At 41.7% G+C, this 15,453-nt stretch overlaps 1 protein-coding gene across 2 annotated transcripts in view; it reads right to left on the reverse strand.

Annotated features, from left to right (window-relative positions):
* Positions 1-651: 651 nt before the first annotated feature.
* The window catches only part of masp1 (mannan binding lectin serine peptidase 1), a 19,497-nt gene continuing 4,695 nt past the window's right edge, over positions 652-15,453 (reverse strand). The window contains exons 4-13 of one of the 2 annotated variants that reach the window (XM_022738447.1): positions 14,095-14,226; positions 11,303-11,499; positions 11,080-11,227; positions 9,848-9,966; positions 9,096-9,174; positions 6,403-6,537; positions 6,172-6,246; positions 3,690-3,937; positions 2,873-3,061; positions 652-2,546 (exon numbers count right to left, since the gene is read on the reverse strand). In XM_022738447.1, coding sequence (XP_022594168.1) covers positions 2,100-2,546; positions 2,873-3,061; positions 3,690-3,937; positions 6,172-6,246; positions 6,403-6,537; positions 9,096-9,174; positions 9,848-9,966; positions 11,080-11,227; positions 11,303-11,499; positions 14,095-14,226 — 1,769 coding nt within the window. In that variant the 3' untranslated portion in view covers positions 652-2,099. Of the gene's footprint in view, positions 2,547-2,872; positions 3,062-3,689; positions 3,938-6,171; positions 6,247-6,402; positions 6,538-7,620; positions 7,998-9,095; positions 9,175-9,847; positions 9,967-11,079; positions 11,228-11,302; positions 11,500-14,094; positions 14,227-15,453 lie in introns of those variants that run through there. The other variant, XM_022738448.1, reaches the window with a different exon arrangement.

A 15,453-nucleotide genomic window follows, 5' to 3' on the forward strand; every position in this document is an offset into this window, starting at 1 on the left:
ATAGCAATATGAGTGCAGTCAATTGCGCCAATTACATTCAGGAAACCGGACATTGCTGCTAATTGTCTTTGGATGTGGGCCCGTTCTCCCACAGTGAAAGGGAACTTGATGTATCAACTACTCATTTTAATAATCCCATCGGGAACTGCAGGCATTATTGAACACAGGAAGGGGAACGCATCTCTCAGGCCCCGTATTGTGCGTACGCAACAGTTATAAATGAGGCCCCTGGTCTGCTCAGTAGTTATGGCGCTGGGTTCACCCTGAGTTCTGCACAGGCCTAAAACTTAGAAGGAACTGATGAAGGAATGACCTCTCTCTGTTTCCTGTTGAGTTGATATTAATTCATTATGTTTGATCCATGAATGTGACGTCACCTAACCAGAGGACCAGGTCAGATCCTGATCTTCACCAGCAGGTTTTACACATGGTTTAGGTCAATGTGGTAATTTCTTAAAGTCATTGTGTTAATTTGTTAAATGTGTCAGAGCAGAATATGAGAAAATTAGTTCACAATCAATTCATAACAGCTTACTGTGAAGTGTTTCTGTTTCCAAGGTTACATGTTTGTCTCACAGTGAAACTCTGTATTTGATACACTGTAAATAAATCTATGAGACATCATGAGACATGAGACATCTCTTTGCCCAAAGTGTTTATTTCAGTGCAAAATATAATAATATCAATATATAAAAAACAGTGTGACTGTGATAACCATACATATGAGTGCAGAGATATAATAACACATCTTTAATACAAGAACATTAAGTCCAGAGGAAACATCTAAACCACAGTGTCTGGATCTTGTCTCTTCTGGATCTGAGTCTACTTAATCCAGTTTCATGCAGTTTGGATTAAAAACAGGCTGTAGTCCTGTTAGCGCCCCCTACAGGCTGCAGATCATTACAGCAACAGTCAGAACAGACAACAGACAACAGATCAGTGGAGTCAGGTTTGTCCTGAAGGAGGTGCTAGAGGAAAGATCATCACTGAAATGGACAGAGATCATCCTCTGGAGAAAAGGAACAAACACATGAACAATCTGAGCTGTAGTTGGATGGATACAGGAACCTGGTTTACAGGCAGTGAGGTGAAACCATCAGCAGCTAGCAGAGGATGGAACAAAGTATTCTGGGTGTTACTGTGTGTTTCAGTCCAGGTCTTTGGTGAGAAAGTAACAGTATCTTTGTTCATTCACAGAGAACCAAGAACTGAGTTTGGTTATAAATGAAGGAACGTTTACCCTGTGGCAAAACCAGGATCACGATCAGGACCAGGATCAGGATCAGGATCAGCTCTGGTATCAGCTCTGGCTTAAACCTGATTTTACAAATATGAACGTGTTTTTCTGAACAAAGAAATCTGTCAAATGAGCGGTCGTAGAAGAGAGAGGAGTGTTCAGCTCTAACACCATCTGAATCTGAGTCTGATCAGAGATTGTAGATTAATCTCTTATATTTTCTTTTCATTATTCATTCTATTCATTTTCCCACATTAGACAGTAGCACAGTGCACACTGAGGCTGGAGTAAAGCTGCATTAAAAGTAGTAAAGCATGTGTAAATATGTTAGACAGTAAATATATATGGGGCTAGAATAGTGATTTATTTACATTCATACCTGGATCCAATGGTTTCCACAAGTTCACCTGCAACTCCCAAACTGCAGGTAAGTCTGCTTCTGTCAGGCTTCTGAATGTAAATAAATCACACACTCCTTTAACTTTAATGTTACTGTTCTAGCCCCATAAGAGTATCTCTGCTTTAACAGTGCCCTGCATCGTTAGAAAAGATGGGCGGGGCTTTTTTGTTGAAGGATAGACACTGTACTGTAAATGTATCCTGAGCTCAGTTGGTTCACACTGTTGTGTTCAGGTTCATGCAGATGAAGCAGAGCAGAACGTAGTTTCACATTCAGTCTGAAGGCTGTGTCACACAGCTGCAGCACAGCTGGATTGACTGGCCAAAGGTCAAAGGCAGAGGAGAGTGAAGCAACCTGCAGGGGAGGGAGGGGGGGGGTTGCAGACAGACACATGTGGACAGACTGACGACCAGAGGATGTGTGCTCTCATTCAGTCCCAGCTGTGCTGTTCTGACCGTCTCACCACCAGGGGGCAGTCTGAAGGTGGTTCTGTATCCACTCCACATATTTAACCACTCGGGTGTAGACGCCATACACCCTCTGGCTCCCGCACTCCTCAGGCCCCCCCCAGGACACCAACCCAAACACCACCCACCTGCGGCTGACCTCGTCCTCCATCACAAACGCCCCCCCACTGTCCCCCAGGCAGGTGTCCCTCCCCCCCTCGAAGAAACCGGCACAGAACATGTTGTCAGTGATGTTATAGCTGACGGAGCGCGAAGTGTAGCTCGCCCGACACTCGTCCTGAGAAACCACCGGCAGCTTCACATACTGCAGGAGGTCAGAGGTTACCCCAAGGTCAGAGGTCAGTGAGGGGGGGTCACTGGAGGAGGAGGCATTGGGATTAGAGATCCCCCAACCCGCAACTACACCAAGAGAGTTAGGGACAGGGGTGGAGGGGTCATCCTGGAAAAGAGAGAGGGGTCAAAGATCAACCTGTGGTCAGTTCAATAACATATTTATTCTCCTCCAAGAGGACATCCTCTAAAGTCTCACTTCACTGACTAAAAATGTCCTCACTTCATTCAAGTGCCCTGACTTTCTAAAGATGTACTGATTTTCTTCGTCACGTCCTATAAATTTGCTGACTTTACAAAAGTTTTCTCAAAAATGTCCCTATTTAAAAAAATGTCTTTACAAATATCCTGACTATTCAATAACTGTCCTGAGTGTTGTAATATTTCAGAAGTGTGTTTCGTCCTCAGTCTCGGGACAGACAGTATGTGTCCCACCTTGATGTGGGGTGGTGGGACACAGACTGGACGGATGATCTCGTTGAACTCGACCCGCTGCCTCAGCCTCAGTAGGGCAATGTCATTGTTGTAGTTGTTGGGTTGGAAGTCTGGATGGAGGAAGATCTCCTCCACCGAGTGGCTAGTGGCCAGACGTTTGTCCCGGGCGTCATGGAGACCGAGGAAGACCTGAAGGACAAAGAGTGGGACACTGGTTAATCTGGTCTATCTACGCAGGGACAGAGAGTTTAAACTGATTTCTGAAAACCTGGGAAGAAAGGAATCATGTTAATCGTCACAGGTTTGTTTAAACGTTAAAACGTGGAGCAGCAGGTGAGAAAAGGTTGGGGTTTGTCGGGGTCTGAGGTCACTGAGAGACCAGAGGTCAGAGTAAATTCTGAGGCTGTGCTCAAATTAATGTAGGACAGGCTGGTTTATATATTCAAATCCAAACACATGAACCAGTCCTAATCAGAATAAAGCCTTATTGATCCAAAGTGAAATACTATCACTTGTAGTTTCCACCCTCATATGAATCTAAATGTAGCATTTACTGAAAATATTCACAGCAGCCACAGAACAAAACCACCCACTTTTCTTTTATGTATTGTAACATAAAAGAAAATAAAACTGTTTCCAAACAGAAAACTGTCTGTACAAAAAAAGATATGTTCTCCCAAGAAAAGGTGAAAACATTGACGAGAAAATCAGGTGAAGGTTGTAAAAGTCAAGAAGCTCCTCAAAAAACATCAGGTGAAGAAACGGAACTTCTCTTCTCAAACGCCTGCACATATTACAGTCAGTTTCCTCCTCTGACCTTTACATGTTCGGGGGCCACAGGGACAACGCTGGTGTCCCTCCTCTGGGACCTCATGACGTGGGCTGCCGTGAGGACCCAGGACTCAGACAACAGGGCTCCAGAGCCAAACCAACGGTCCTCTGGGACCCGGGACAGATCCTCCACACTTAGCAGAACGTGCCAGGGGAACAGGCCGGGCTCGGCTGTCCGACCACCCACGATCCGCTTCACCTGAGTGGGGAGAGAGCGGGACGGGCGGCCGCAGGCTGGACAGAGACATGGAGAAGAGTCAGACGCGGTTTACATCTATTTACACCTGTTTGCATCTCTTGACATCTGTTCACACCTGTTTACATCTGTTCACACCTGTTTACCTCCACTTACACCTGTTCACACCTGTTTACATCTGTTCAAACCTGTTTGCATCTGTTCACACCTGTTTACATCTGATCAAACCTGTTTGCATTTGTTCACACCTGTTTACATCTATTCACATCTGTTTACAATTGTGTACATCTGTTCACAACTGTTCACACCTTTTTATATCTGTTCACATCTGTTTGCATCTGTTTACTATTGTTCACATCTGTTCAAACCTATTTATATCTGTTCAAACCTATTCACATTTGTTAACATCTATTAACAGTTGTTTACACCGTTTGCATATTTTTACAATTGTTCACATCTGTTCAAATGTGTTTACATCTGTTTACACCAGTTCACACCTGTTTACATCTGTTCACACCTGTTTACATGTTCACATCCAGCCCATGAAAATAATGGTGTTAGCAGAAAATGGCCTGACAAGGCCCAGGCTGGGAAAGGTAGGGGATTTTCAGAGATCTGACACTGTTAACATGTCCTGGCAGCCCGGTGTGGGGAATCCAGGGCAGACTAGACACCATTATTTCCAGGGCAATGATAGGTTGTTGTTTTTTTAAGAAAAACAGGTGGACATGATTTTGCTATATAAGATGGTGCATAGGCAACTGTTTTCAGTTCAGCTCCCAAGTGCTGGCTCAGGTTGTTCCTGTGAAAGGGAATAAACTCTAACCATCAACAATTAAACTCTGACCATCTCCGGTGAATTATTTGAACTTTTTGGGACTCCAGTATGTGTGCATAAGAGTTCTTAGTTACGTATTGGTGAAGAGTTCCAGATTTAAACTCCGGCCCAGATCTGGACTTCTCTCCTCCAACGAGCTCATCTATGATACATAATCATGATCTGGGCCCGTATTCACAAAGCATCTCAAGGCTAATTGTAGCTCCTAACTTGCAGATTTAGAAGAAAATAATAGGCGTGTCAGTCATTTTTCTGACTAAGAGTCATTCACAAAGCCACTCAGCGCTAAAAGTAGACGACCAAGTCATAAAGAATCTTAAAGAGCTGCTGTCATTCCATGTCAAAGTTTGTGAAGGATGCAATAACATCTCTACCCAACTGAAACAACCCGATCAGTGTGGAAATTAAGTGTTTGGCAACGCTGCGCTAACAGAGAAAAGCAGATCTATTCACCAAACAATAAATGTGCTCTGACCCGACATCATAGGACAATTCATACAATTTCTTTTAGATGTTCAACAACTACAGAGAAATAAAGCAGCTTCATGGTCGGTCTACCCGGTGTGATCGGTGCCATAGATTGAACTCGAAAATCATTGCACCATCAGACAATAACGTATTTGTAAAAAGGAAACAAAATCTCACCATCAACACACAGGTTGTATTGATGCTGCCTGTACAGTTGTAGACATTGTTGTACAGTGTCCAGGATCTACACACGAGTCATGGATCTGAGTGGAGAGTGACCTGATCAGCTGTTTGAAAGGATCATATTCCAGCTGGATGTCACCTGGTGGGACAGTGGAAATCTTCTCACACCTCAACCCACAGCCGGGACCACAGCTACATTACAACACATACAGCTACAACAGACTGTGGCTGATGGGCTGCCAGTTAGGTTTAGTTAGGTCGTCTGTATTTTTGTAGAATGCACTACTTTTGTAAACAGCATCTAATCTGTTATTATTTCATTTGTATTTGTTTATTTCTCAGTGTTTTTTTTATTATTACTGCGGGATGTTGCACCAGCACAGACTGGTCTCTCATCAACCAATCACTGTTGTTGAGCTCATCCATGAGAATTGACGTCAGCCTAGCAATGGAGTCACACTCTTAGCTTAGGAGTTTTGACTTTTCCTTACTAAAAGTTGGTCTCAGCAGCTTTGTGAAGAGGATTTAGGAGAAAACCTTTATTTAGAAACATTTAGTGTGACTTAGGAGAACTCTTAGTGGTAAGATAAAATGCTTTGTGAATACGGACCCTGATCATGATCTGTCAGTTCTGCCAGATATTTCTGAGTAAAATGTTATAAGTTTATTCAAGATGGTGTGGTCTTATACAGTATACAATATTCAATAAAAATTCCAGTTGGATTTCACATTAAGGTCACATGATATGAGCAAACAGTTCACACACAGAGGACAGACAGGTACCTGGCAGACAGCTCGGCAGTTTGGGTCCTGCTTCTGAATTAATCCATTCTCCATTCTGATGACAGCTATAGGAACCTGCACAAATACAGCTGTGTCTTTACAAATACAGCTGTGTCTTTACAATGATTGAGTTTCAGTACAATCTGATCTCATCCATATGTTGACTTCTGTTATTGTGAATCATGATGTAACATGTCTAATAACTATTAATAATGATATTGATACTCTTACTGTTGCTGGTGTTCAGGTGAAACGTGTCCCCTCTGCAGATGTAGTGGACAGTCGATCCAAACAGTGTGCTGTTGTCATGGTTACCAAACACCACGTCAGCCATCTCAACCACCTTTGGACTCCCACAGTCCACCACTATGACAGAGACAAACATCTACTGATCAGTGACCAATCAGCTTTCAGTCTGAGCAGAGAGGACGATGATGAAGACGAAGAGTTGAAGAGATGAAGGCAAACTAAACCAGCTCCATTTCTCCCACTGTTCAAACAGCAGGACACATGTTGATATGAATGACAGTAAAACAGAGTTCAGAGAGAAACTGAATTATCAGCTTTGTGCTTTTACTCTGAATTAAACATTAAACTGGTTCAGATTCAGATTCACGCTCTTCTTATTTGCAGTGTTTCTACAGTAATTTTGACTAATAACTCCATCACCACATTCAGTGGATTTTCAGTATAGCATCGTCACAAGTTTCTAACAGACTGACAGCAGGTTTTTAATATCTGACATTTTAATATTTAATATGATATTATCCAAAAGTTCCAAATTTCCAGAACAGCAGTTGAACTGAAATGACCTGATGATGACCTGATGATGATGATGATGATGATGATGATGATGATGATGGTGATGATGATGATGATGATGATGATGATGCATTGGGCAGTTTTGATTTAATTAACTATGGTGATGGGATGAGTTGTTACATAAATGTGAACACAAGAAGTCCCACCTCCACAGTGTAGGTCATCCTACAGACAGTCTGTCTGTGCTGAGTGAGTGAGTCACTGTTAAAGCTGCTCCATGTGTGATTCTTCATGGAGGTTTTTTTCTCATCACATTGTTTATCTGTTTTTTATGTATTTTATTGTTGAGTTGTTTCACTTAAATGCTGTGATATGATACGTCATGTCATACTAGTCCCTTTACAAATATAAATAAAACTTATTTTCTGATGTTCCTGTCGTCATGGTTTCAGAGACTCACAGAGACACGCGACTGCAAATTCTTGTTTGATTTGTTTTATTAGAAAATAGATTAACTTTCAGGGAAAACTACTGACAAACATTAAAGGAGCTGTATGTAAGTTTTGCTATTGCTACATAGCTAATGTTAGCACTAACAGCTGTTTATTTACCAGTCTCACCAAGAGCCTCAGCCTCATTGTGTTTACAATATCAGAGGTTATAATATGTCCTCTGGGCAGCTACTTCTTCAGGACAGACTGGAGGCTACAGTGACTCAGAATCAGAAAGCTAGCTGTTTCGCATGCTAACTTCAGTAGAAGAAAAGAAGTGGTGCAGACAAGAGTTAACATTGGTGTTTGTTTCCACCTCTGGAGGCAGCTGTTGGTGAGTTGGTGAGTTAAGGAAAGAAATTTGATGCAATGTTTCTTCTAGACTGGTAAGTAAACAGCTGCTAATGCTAACATTAGCTATGTAGCAATAGTAAAACTTAAATAGCTCCTTTAAGTGTGGGAATGAGAATATGTTTCTTCCTACAGTATCTGTCAGCAGCGACCTCCTCTAATCTACACTGAGACTGTTCAAGATGGTGGACAGAGATCTTCACCTCCTCGTTGAGTCTGTTTCTAGGGAGACAAAGAGAGAGCGGGAAACAGTTTCAGTGGCTGCTCTCCTTCTTCTATCCTCCTTCCTCCCACCCAGAAACAGACAGAGGTCCTCCATCAGCATGTGAATGTGTCTCAGAGGACAGAGGAACCAATGTGGTTTCATCAGACAATCAGAATCTATTTACTAATTTGGTCAGTCAATCTGAAGTGATGGCTGTGGTGGGAACAACTTTAACATCAATATTACATGATGTGTAAGATCACTGTAGATTAGACGGATAACAATGTTATTATGTGCGTTCATAATAAAATATTACATGTTTACAGTCTGAATCAAGAAACACTGCAGCTTTTCTTATTTCTTCTTCATGAGCCAAAAGGTTTTTTTCTTTTCTATCTCCATCTTGGTTTATTCAGCACAAACAAAGAGCTACAGTCACCGTTCTCATTATCATCATCCTGATCCATGATCCTGATCCTGCAGTCTGTCACAAACCAGAGAGGCTATACATTTATTTTGAAAATTTGCGGCTGCTGCCTCATGCTCTGCTCTTTCAGTATGAATCTCATTGTCTCTGTGTTGTTTCTGAGACACCCTGACAGGTGTTGTATTTCTACATATGTCACAGTTGAGATGTTGTGTGTCAGGTTTCCATCTGGTCTGCAATGAACAGCTGAACAGAAAATCTGACAGTTCTATTTAGTGCTTGACAAGGATCATCAGGGACAAGTTCTAGATGACCAGAAGTCATTAGCAGTTGATCAATTAGCAGCTACAATCATCACTGTTTAGTCTATCAGAATATAACAGACTTTCTGTCACCATACTAGTCAGTTTCAACTACTGCTGTAGACCGACTATAATGTAGGTATGTGCAGGTGTATGTGTCTGTGTGTGTGTGTGTGTGTGTGTATGTGCTGGATCAAAGTGTGTAGAAGGAATTGTGGAATTTCACTGGTAGCGACCACCAGATTTCTGTTGTTGTGACGTCCTTAAACCTGCACATGTCAAAGATCATCATTAGAAGTGAAAAAGCTTCAGGAGTTGAACTATCCAGATGTTTTACTGAGAGCAGCAGTGGGATCCAAAATGAGGTGTGTGTGCTGTTTTCTTACTTTGACAATGGGGAGGACTGCTGCTCCATGATCCATCAGACTGACAGTCCACCTGATAATGATCCAGCTCCTCACCGTCCTGAAACACAGGGACACTGTTTCTTCTGCATAACAATCGTAACATCAACACAACATGTCCATCACTTTTACATACAACCAGGACTAACTTCTATTTGAGTACATTTAACCAGCTGTTTGTAACAAGGCTGTGAGCAAGCTAAAAATACATCTCTTGACTCTGAAGGGAAGGAAAGACGTTTGTCTGCACAATCCTGGTTCTGCTATTTTTCTGTGAATCCACAATGAGTTGACAAAGACATCAAGGTGTCCTAGGTTTCCCAGAGAGACAGAGTGAGGCTGTTCTGGAGCTCTGATGTTCTGTTGTGTTTTTAAGTTTACTCACTAAATGAACATTTGGAATTTTAGCCTTCACCTGGTCACCACTTTAATCCTATTTTATCTCTGTAGCTACAGTTACATGATTTGAACAGCTGTATATACTGTTGATATGTTGATATAGTGAAAATAGTAATATTAATACCCATAGGTAGGCGTTACCAAAATAATAATAATTATTATAATAATTGTGTAAACAATAGAAGAAGAAGAAGAAGAAGAAGAAGAAAAAGAATGAGTGTTGTCGTGGCAGATCTGGATCCTTCAGTCCAAAACTGAGTCAGAATCATTTTATTGATTTAATCCATGTAAAGCATCAGTCTGAGCAGGAGGCATGTTCTGATTTGGCATCGTACCTTCAGCAGTCTGTATCCAGACTCACAGGTGAACAGAATGTGGTCTTTGAAGGAGTATTCGGATTGGACAGGGTTTATGAGGGCATTTGGTGGGATCTCAGGTAATGGACATTGACTTCCTGTTAGGACAAAATAAAAACATTTTAGGAAAATCTGTCTCGAAAAACAAATCAGTTCACTGTTGTGTGTCTGTCTTTATTAACCTAGCATGTGTAGTATATGAGTGTATGAGTGTGTGTAGTATAAACCTGTAGTAGTGTATGAGTGTGTGTAGTGTAAACCTGTAGCAGTGTAAATTATATTGTATATTGTGAAGTGTGAGTGTAAATTATATTGTAAATTAACATAAACATGTCACATTTGTTTTAATTAGTTACCTGTACATGTACTAAAATGCTCAAAGTTGCAATGAGTTTGCTCCTCAGGCTGAAATGAGAAATAGCTTGACTACACAAGTGTAATGTGGTGAGATGTTATGAGTTTGTGTATTAGTATTAATGTTTGTGCCACATTCAGTTTAGGCCATAATATTTTTGAAACATGAAACTCTGTTTGACCCAGTCTTTAGTGCAACACCGCTGCCATCCTCAAGACATGTCATACTTTCTGTTTTTTGTCTGTTACTGTTCTCTACAGTATTTATTTAATTATTAATACACCATTAAGATTTACATGGTGTCATTACTGACACGAGATGTCATTACCGCAGCAACACTTTATTTTATATTAATTATCATGCTTTTATTTGAAAAAAAATATTTAAACATATAACCAGAGATGATTTAAAAATTAGAACTGCAGTAGCTTTAATAAAAAGTAATATATTTTATCCTTACTGTATCTGAAGAGAATTGACATCTAAGGTTACTGACAACATTTTCTGTGGCATAAAGAAAACCATGAAATCCTATATTTTATATTATTTTACAGTGATATACAAAGGTTAATGAAAATCTATTTAAATTTTAAAAAACATTTATATAGATAGAAAAAGGAAAATGCATTAAATTAATGTTTGGCTGGAACAATTGTTAAAAACCATACAAAAATAAACATGTTCCAGATTAAAACCTTAACCATCATATTCAAATTTGTTTACCTGTTAATATATATAACCTACTGTGGTGGTTAAAATTAAAATTCATAGAGGTTCATTTTTAAATTTGGGATGGTCAAAAATTACAGAACCACCCATAAACCTGTAGTGGTGTATGAGTGTGTGTAGTATAAACCTGTAGCAGTGTATGTGACCCTCCAGCCCACATTCTCTCCGGAGTTGTCGCTGTGGAAGAACACGGTGACGACGTTGCTGTCGGTCTCAATGACTCCTGGAGATCGATCTCCACAGAACGGACCGAGCTCACTACTGCCTGCTGTAATCTGACACACAAAACTGATCACTGATGAGCACAGATTATACATGCGTATAAACACAGGTGTGTTTGCTCCTCTCACCTTGACATAGTCGTAGGGGCAGCTGACGTCGGGGTGATCCTCCACGTCGAAGGTGGGGTCAAATTCGAGGCGGAGCTTAAAGCCTGGCTCCACCTCGATACGATAGGAACAATCGGAGCTCTTTGGATACGGAGCGGGAAAATCGACACTGCCCAGAACACCAGAACGTTCCCGGAATACACTGTCACTACACTCCACTAAAGACACACACACACACACACAGAGTTAGAGGTTAGGTTCATGTATATCTGTGTGTAGATAAAATTATATTTGTATATACACAAGTTACACAAGAAAACAGGATCAGGACTTTGTGCAGGAATGAATCAGTGGGTTCTTACTATTTAGATTTTTCATGTTTCAGAGTTTTAGCAGTTTGTGTCTAAACTAAATCAGAAGGTATAAAACAGCTGAAGGTGTGGGAACAGTTCAGATAAACACACAACCAGGCCACAGTGGACGAAATGGATTCATTGAATGTTGTGTTCATGTCAGGGTCTGTGGTAAGTAGGGGTGGACCCAAAATGCAGCCAACACTTGGGGGACGGTGCAGACAGGTTTATTAAACTAAAGAACTTAAAGCACAGGGAACCACAAGGAACAGCAGGCCAAAACACGAGAAGCACAGGGGATGACAACAGGCAACATGAACAGACTGAGGACAAACTGGACATGAACAGCTTGGGGACGAACCAGACATGAACAGACAACGCGACCAGATGATGACAAACCCAGAGATAAACAGACGAACCGACACAGACAAAGGAGAGCACAAAGACTATATAGACACAGGAGGCAAGGGTGATTGAACACAGGGGAAACACATTAGGGCGGGGCAAACAATCACCACACAGAAACAGGACCAAGACAGGAAGCAATAACATTACAAAATAAAACAGGAAGAGCAAAAAGTCCAAACAACACTAACAAAAAGTGTCTGCCATTGCAAACCATGACAGTTCATTTGTGGATTATTTGGTGACATGAGTGAGGGACTGCGACAGAGACATGTCTTACTTTACTTCATCGAACCAGAGAACAATATAACACCCAAAATAGAACCAGTTCTATTTTGGGTGTTATATTGTTCTCTGTTGTCAGCTAAAGGGGGCGCTAAGATTTTTTGGGATCACTGTATGCAATGCGCTACTCAAAGGCAGACATGTTTTCCCTGGCTCTAATAAAACAGTCAGCACAGTTCGTTAGCTTCTTTCTCCCTCGTTTTTCTTCTGAGATATATTCCACACAATATTCTGTGACATACAACAGTCCAGAAATAAGTTCAGTGTCAGATCTAATTCTAAAACAAGGATATGAAATTTTGTTCTTCAACAGGAGGATTGAAGAAGTTGGGGTGTGGCCGTATATGTTGGTTTGACCCTTACATGTCAACAAGTACAAGATACTTGTGTATACAAAACCCCTGCATGTAAAAAGAAACAGTCTGTACAGAGAATTCTGAAGGAGAAAAGTGTGAGCAACAATAAACTGACTGAGGAGACTGAGTTAAACTCAGTGTGCGTGTCCTCCACACAGAAACATGCACATGTAAATATTTACCACCAATCAGCAGCTGCTATCAGTCAGAGGTTAGAGTCAGACACTGAGCACACACACACACGCACGCATGCACGCACACACACACAAACTGTTCTCACCATAAGCCTGTTAACATGCTGCTAGCAGAAAGAAACCCCCTCACACTGTCTGTTCCTTTGTTTTGCTGTGTGTGTGTGTGTGTGTGTGTGTGTCTGTGTGTGTGTGTGTGTGTGTGTGTGTGTGTGGAAAGGCTCTAGCTTAAACGTGATGAGTTGAACTATAAACCCAAGTCTGAACTTTCAGCCAAAGACATCTCAGGTGTATGACCTGAGTAAAACCTGAAGTGTTTTCCTGGCGGTGAAACAAAAGTGTCGATTGAGACTGTGATCAGGGTCAGGATCAGGATCAGGGTGCTGGAATTCAAATCTGCTGAGACAATTCACATGTTAACATGTTTAAGCTTATTGTGTTTGAAAAGCTCCAACACTGAAGTCAGAGAGGCTGCAGGAGCTCAACAAACTCAAACTCACTTTCACTTAACCATGCTCTCATGTAGACTGATCACTTTATTAGGAACACCGTACTAACACTGGGTAGTTCCTCAGTTCTTCATGTCATGGATCCAGCAGATTTGGGGGGGGGGGCGTACAATGAACTCAGTCATGTTGATGAAACCAGTTTGTGACATGGAGCATTATCCTGCTGTCAGTAGCCATTAGAAGATGGGGAACTGCGGCCATGAAGGGATGAACATGGTCAGAAACAACCGATAGACTGTGACATTCAGACCGTGTTTGATTGGTATTAAGAAGAAAACATTCCCCACACCATCACACCACCACCAGCAGCTGGAACTGTTGACACAAGACAGGTTGGACGTGGTCTTCTGCTGTTGTAGCTCGTCCACCTCAAGGTTGGACGTGTTGTTCACTCTGAAGCTTCTCTGCTCAGCACAGTTGTACAGAGAGGTTATCTGAGTGACCGTAGCCTTTCTGTCAGCTTCAACCAGTCTGTCCATTCTCCTCTGACCTCTGACCTCTCTCATCATAACCACTGGATGCTTTTGTTTTTGCTCCATTCTGTTCTCACCTGGATCTGCTGCTGCTGCCACATGATTGGCTGAATAAGCAGAAGATGATTTCTTTACATGTTAGTGAGTTAGATTTTACTCTGCAATAATGTTCAGACTGAGGTGGAGGAATCATCAGGATGTTATATTTCTGTTGTGTGACCTGTGGACGTCAGTGACTCACCTCTGCAGGTGCGGTTGTCAGTGTGCAGCAGGTAACCATAGCGACAGGAGCAGTAGTATCCTCCAATGTAGTTGTGACAGAAATGATCACAGAGCAGATCTTCATCTGTGCGATCGCTGCACTCGTCTACGTCTGGAGAGATGGAGGAGGAGTAGGAGAGAATAATGATAAAAATATTAAAGCTGTACCTTTAACTAAAGAATAAAGTCTAAAGTCTAAAATCAGATCTAATGGGCAAAGATTTCTGCTCCGGCTGTTAGGACCTGGGGCTGAAGACTGTTAAATGGTTACTGTGACCTGGTGGAGCTGCAGCAGCTGGAGGTCAGACTGAAACCAGATGTGATGTCTCTGCAAAAAGTGTAACAGGGAAATCCAGATTCTGTCAGATCTGAGACTTCAGACGTCATCAATCAAACTAAATAAAAACTAAATACATGCACTCCTGACCTGGTCAAGAGAGAACACGTCGTGTCCCCCTGACTGGACATCACCTGCATAATGACGAATATATCACATCTTCATCGTGTTAGAGCTCAGGTATTTAAATGATCATATTGTTATGGTGACATATGTTCGTCCTGTTTTTCAGCATCATTGTGACTGGGATCATCACGATGAGAGGAACTTAAAGTCTCCTGTGGACACTTTGCATTTTTCTACTTAACTAGTTACCAAAGTATTAACTGACACATAAAAAAATATGATTTTTACCCTTTTATAATCCTGTACTGTCAGAAAGGAATGGTATACAGGTACACAGACAGGTACACAGACAAGTACAGACAGGTGCACAGACAGGTACACAGACAGGTACACAGACAAGTACAGACAGGTACACAGACAGGTACACAGACAGGTACACAGACATGTACAGACAGGTACACAGGACAGGTACACAGACAGGTACACAGACAAGTACAGACAGGTACACAGACTGGTACAGACAGGTACACAGACAGGTACAGAGGACAGGTACACAGACAGGTACAGACAGGTACACAGACAGGTACACAGGACAGATACACAGACAGGTGCAGACAGGTAGACAGACAGGTAGACAGAGCAGTTACATAGGACATGTGCACAGGACAGGGGCAGACGAAAGGTACTGGTTCTCTACTTCCCCAGTTCTCTGATTTTCTAGTTCTCTAGTTCTCTAGTTCTCTGGTTCTCTAGTTCTCTGGTTCTCCAATTCTCTGGTTCTCTAGTTCTCTGGTTCTCTGCTGGTTCTCTGGTTCTCTAGTTCTCTGGTTCTCTTGTTCTCTGGTTCTCTGTTGGTTCTCTGGTTCTCTAGTTCTCTGATTCTCTGGTTCTCTGCTGGTTCTCTGGTTCTTTGGTTCTCTGTTTCTCTGGTTCTTT

This window comes from Seriola dumerili, unplaced genomic scaffold (assembly GCF_002260705.1).
Source record: "Seriola dumerili isolate Sdu_G_001 unplaced genomic scaffold, Sdu_1.0 BDQW01000036.1, whole genome shotgun sequence".
NCBI classification, from domain to species: Eukaryota; Metazoa; Chordata; class Actinopteri; order Carangiformes; family Carangidae; genus Seriola; species Seriola dumerili.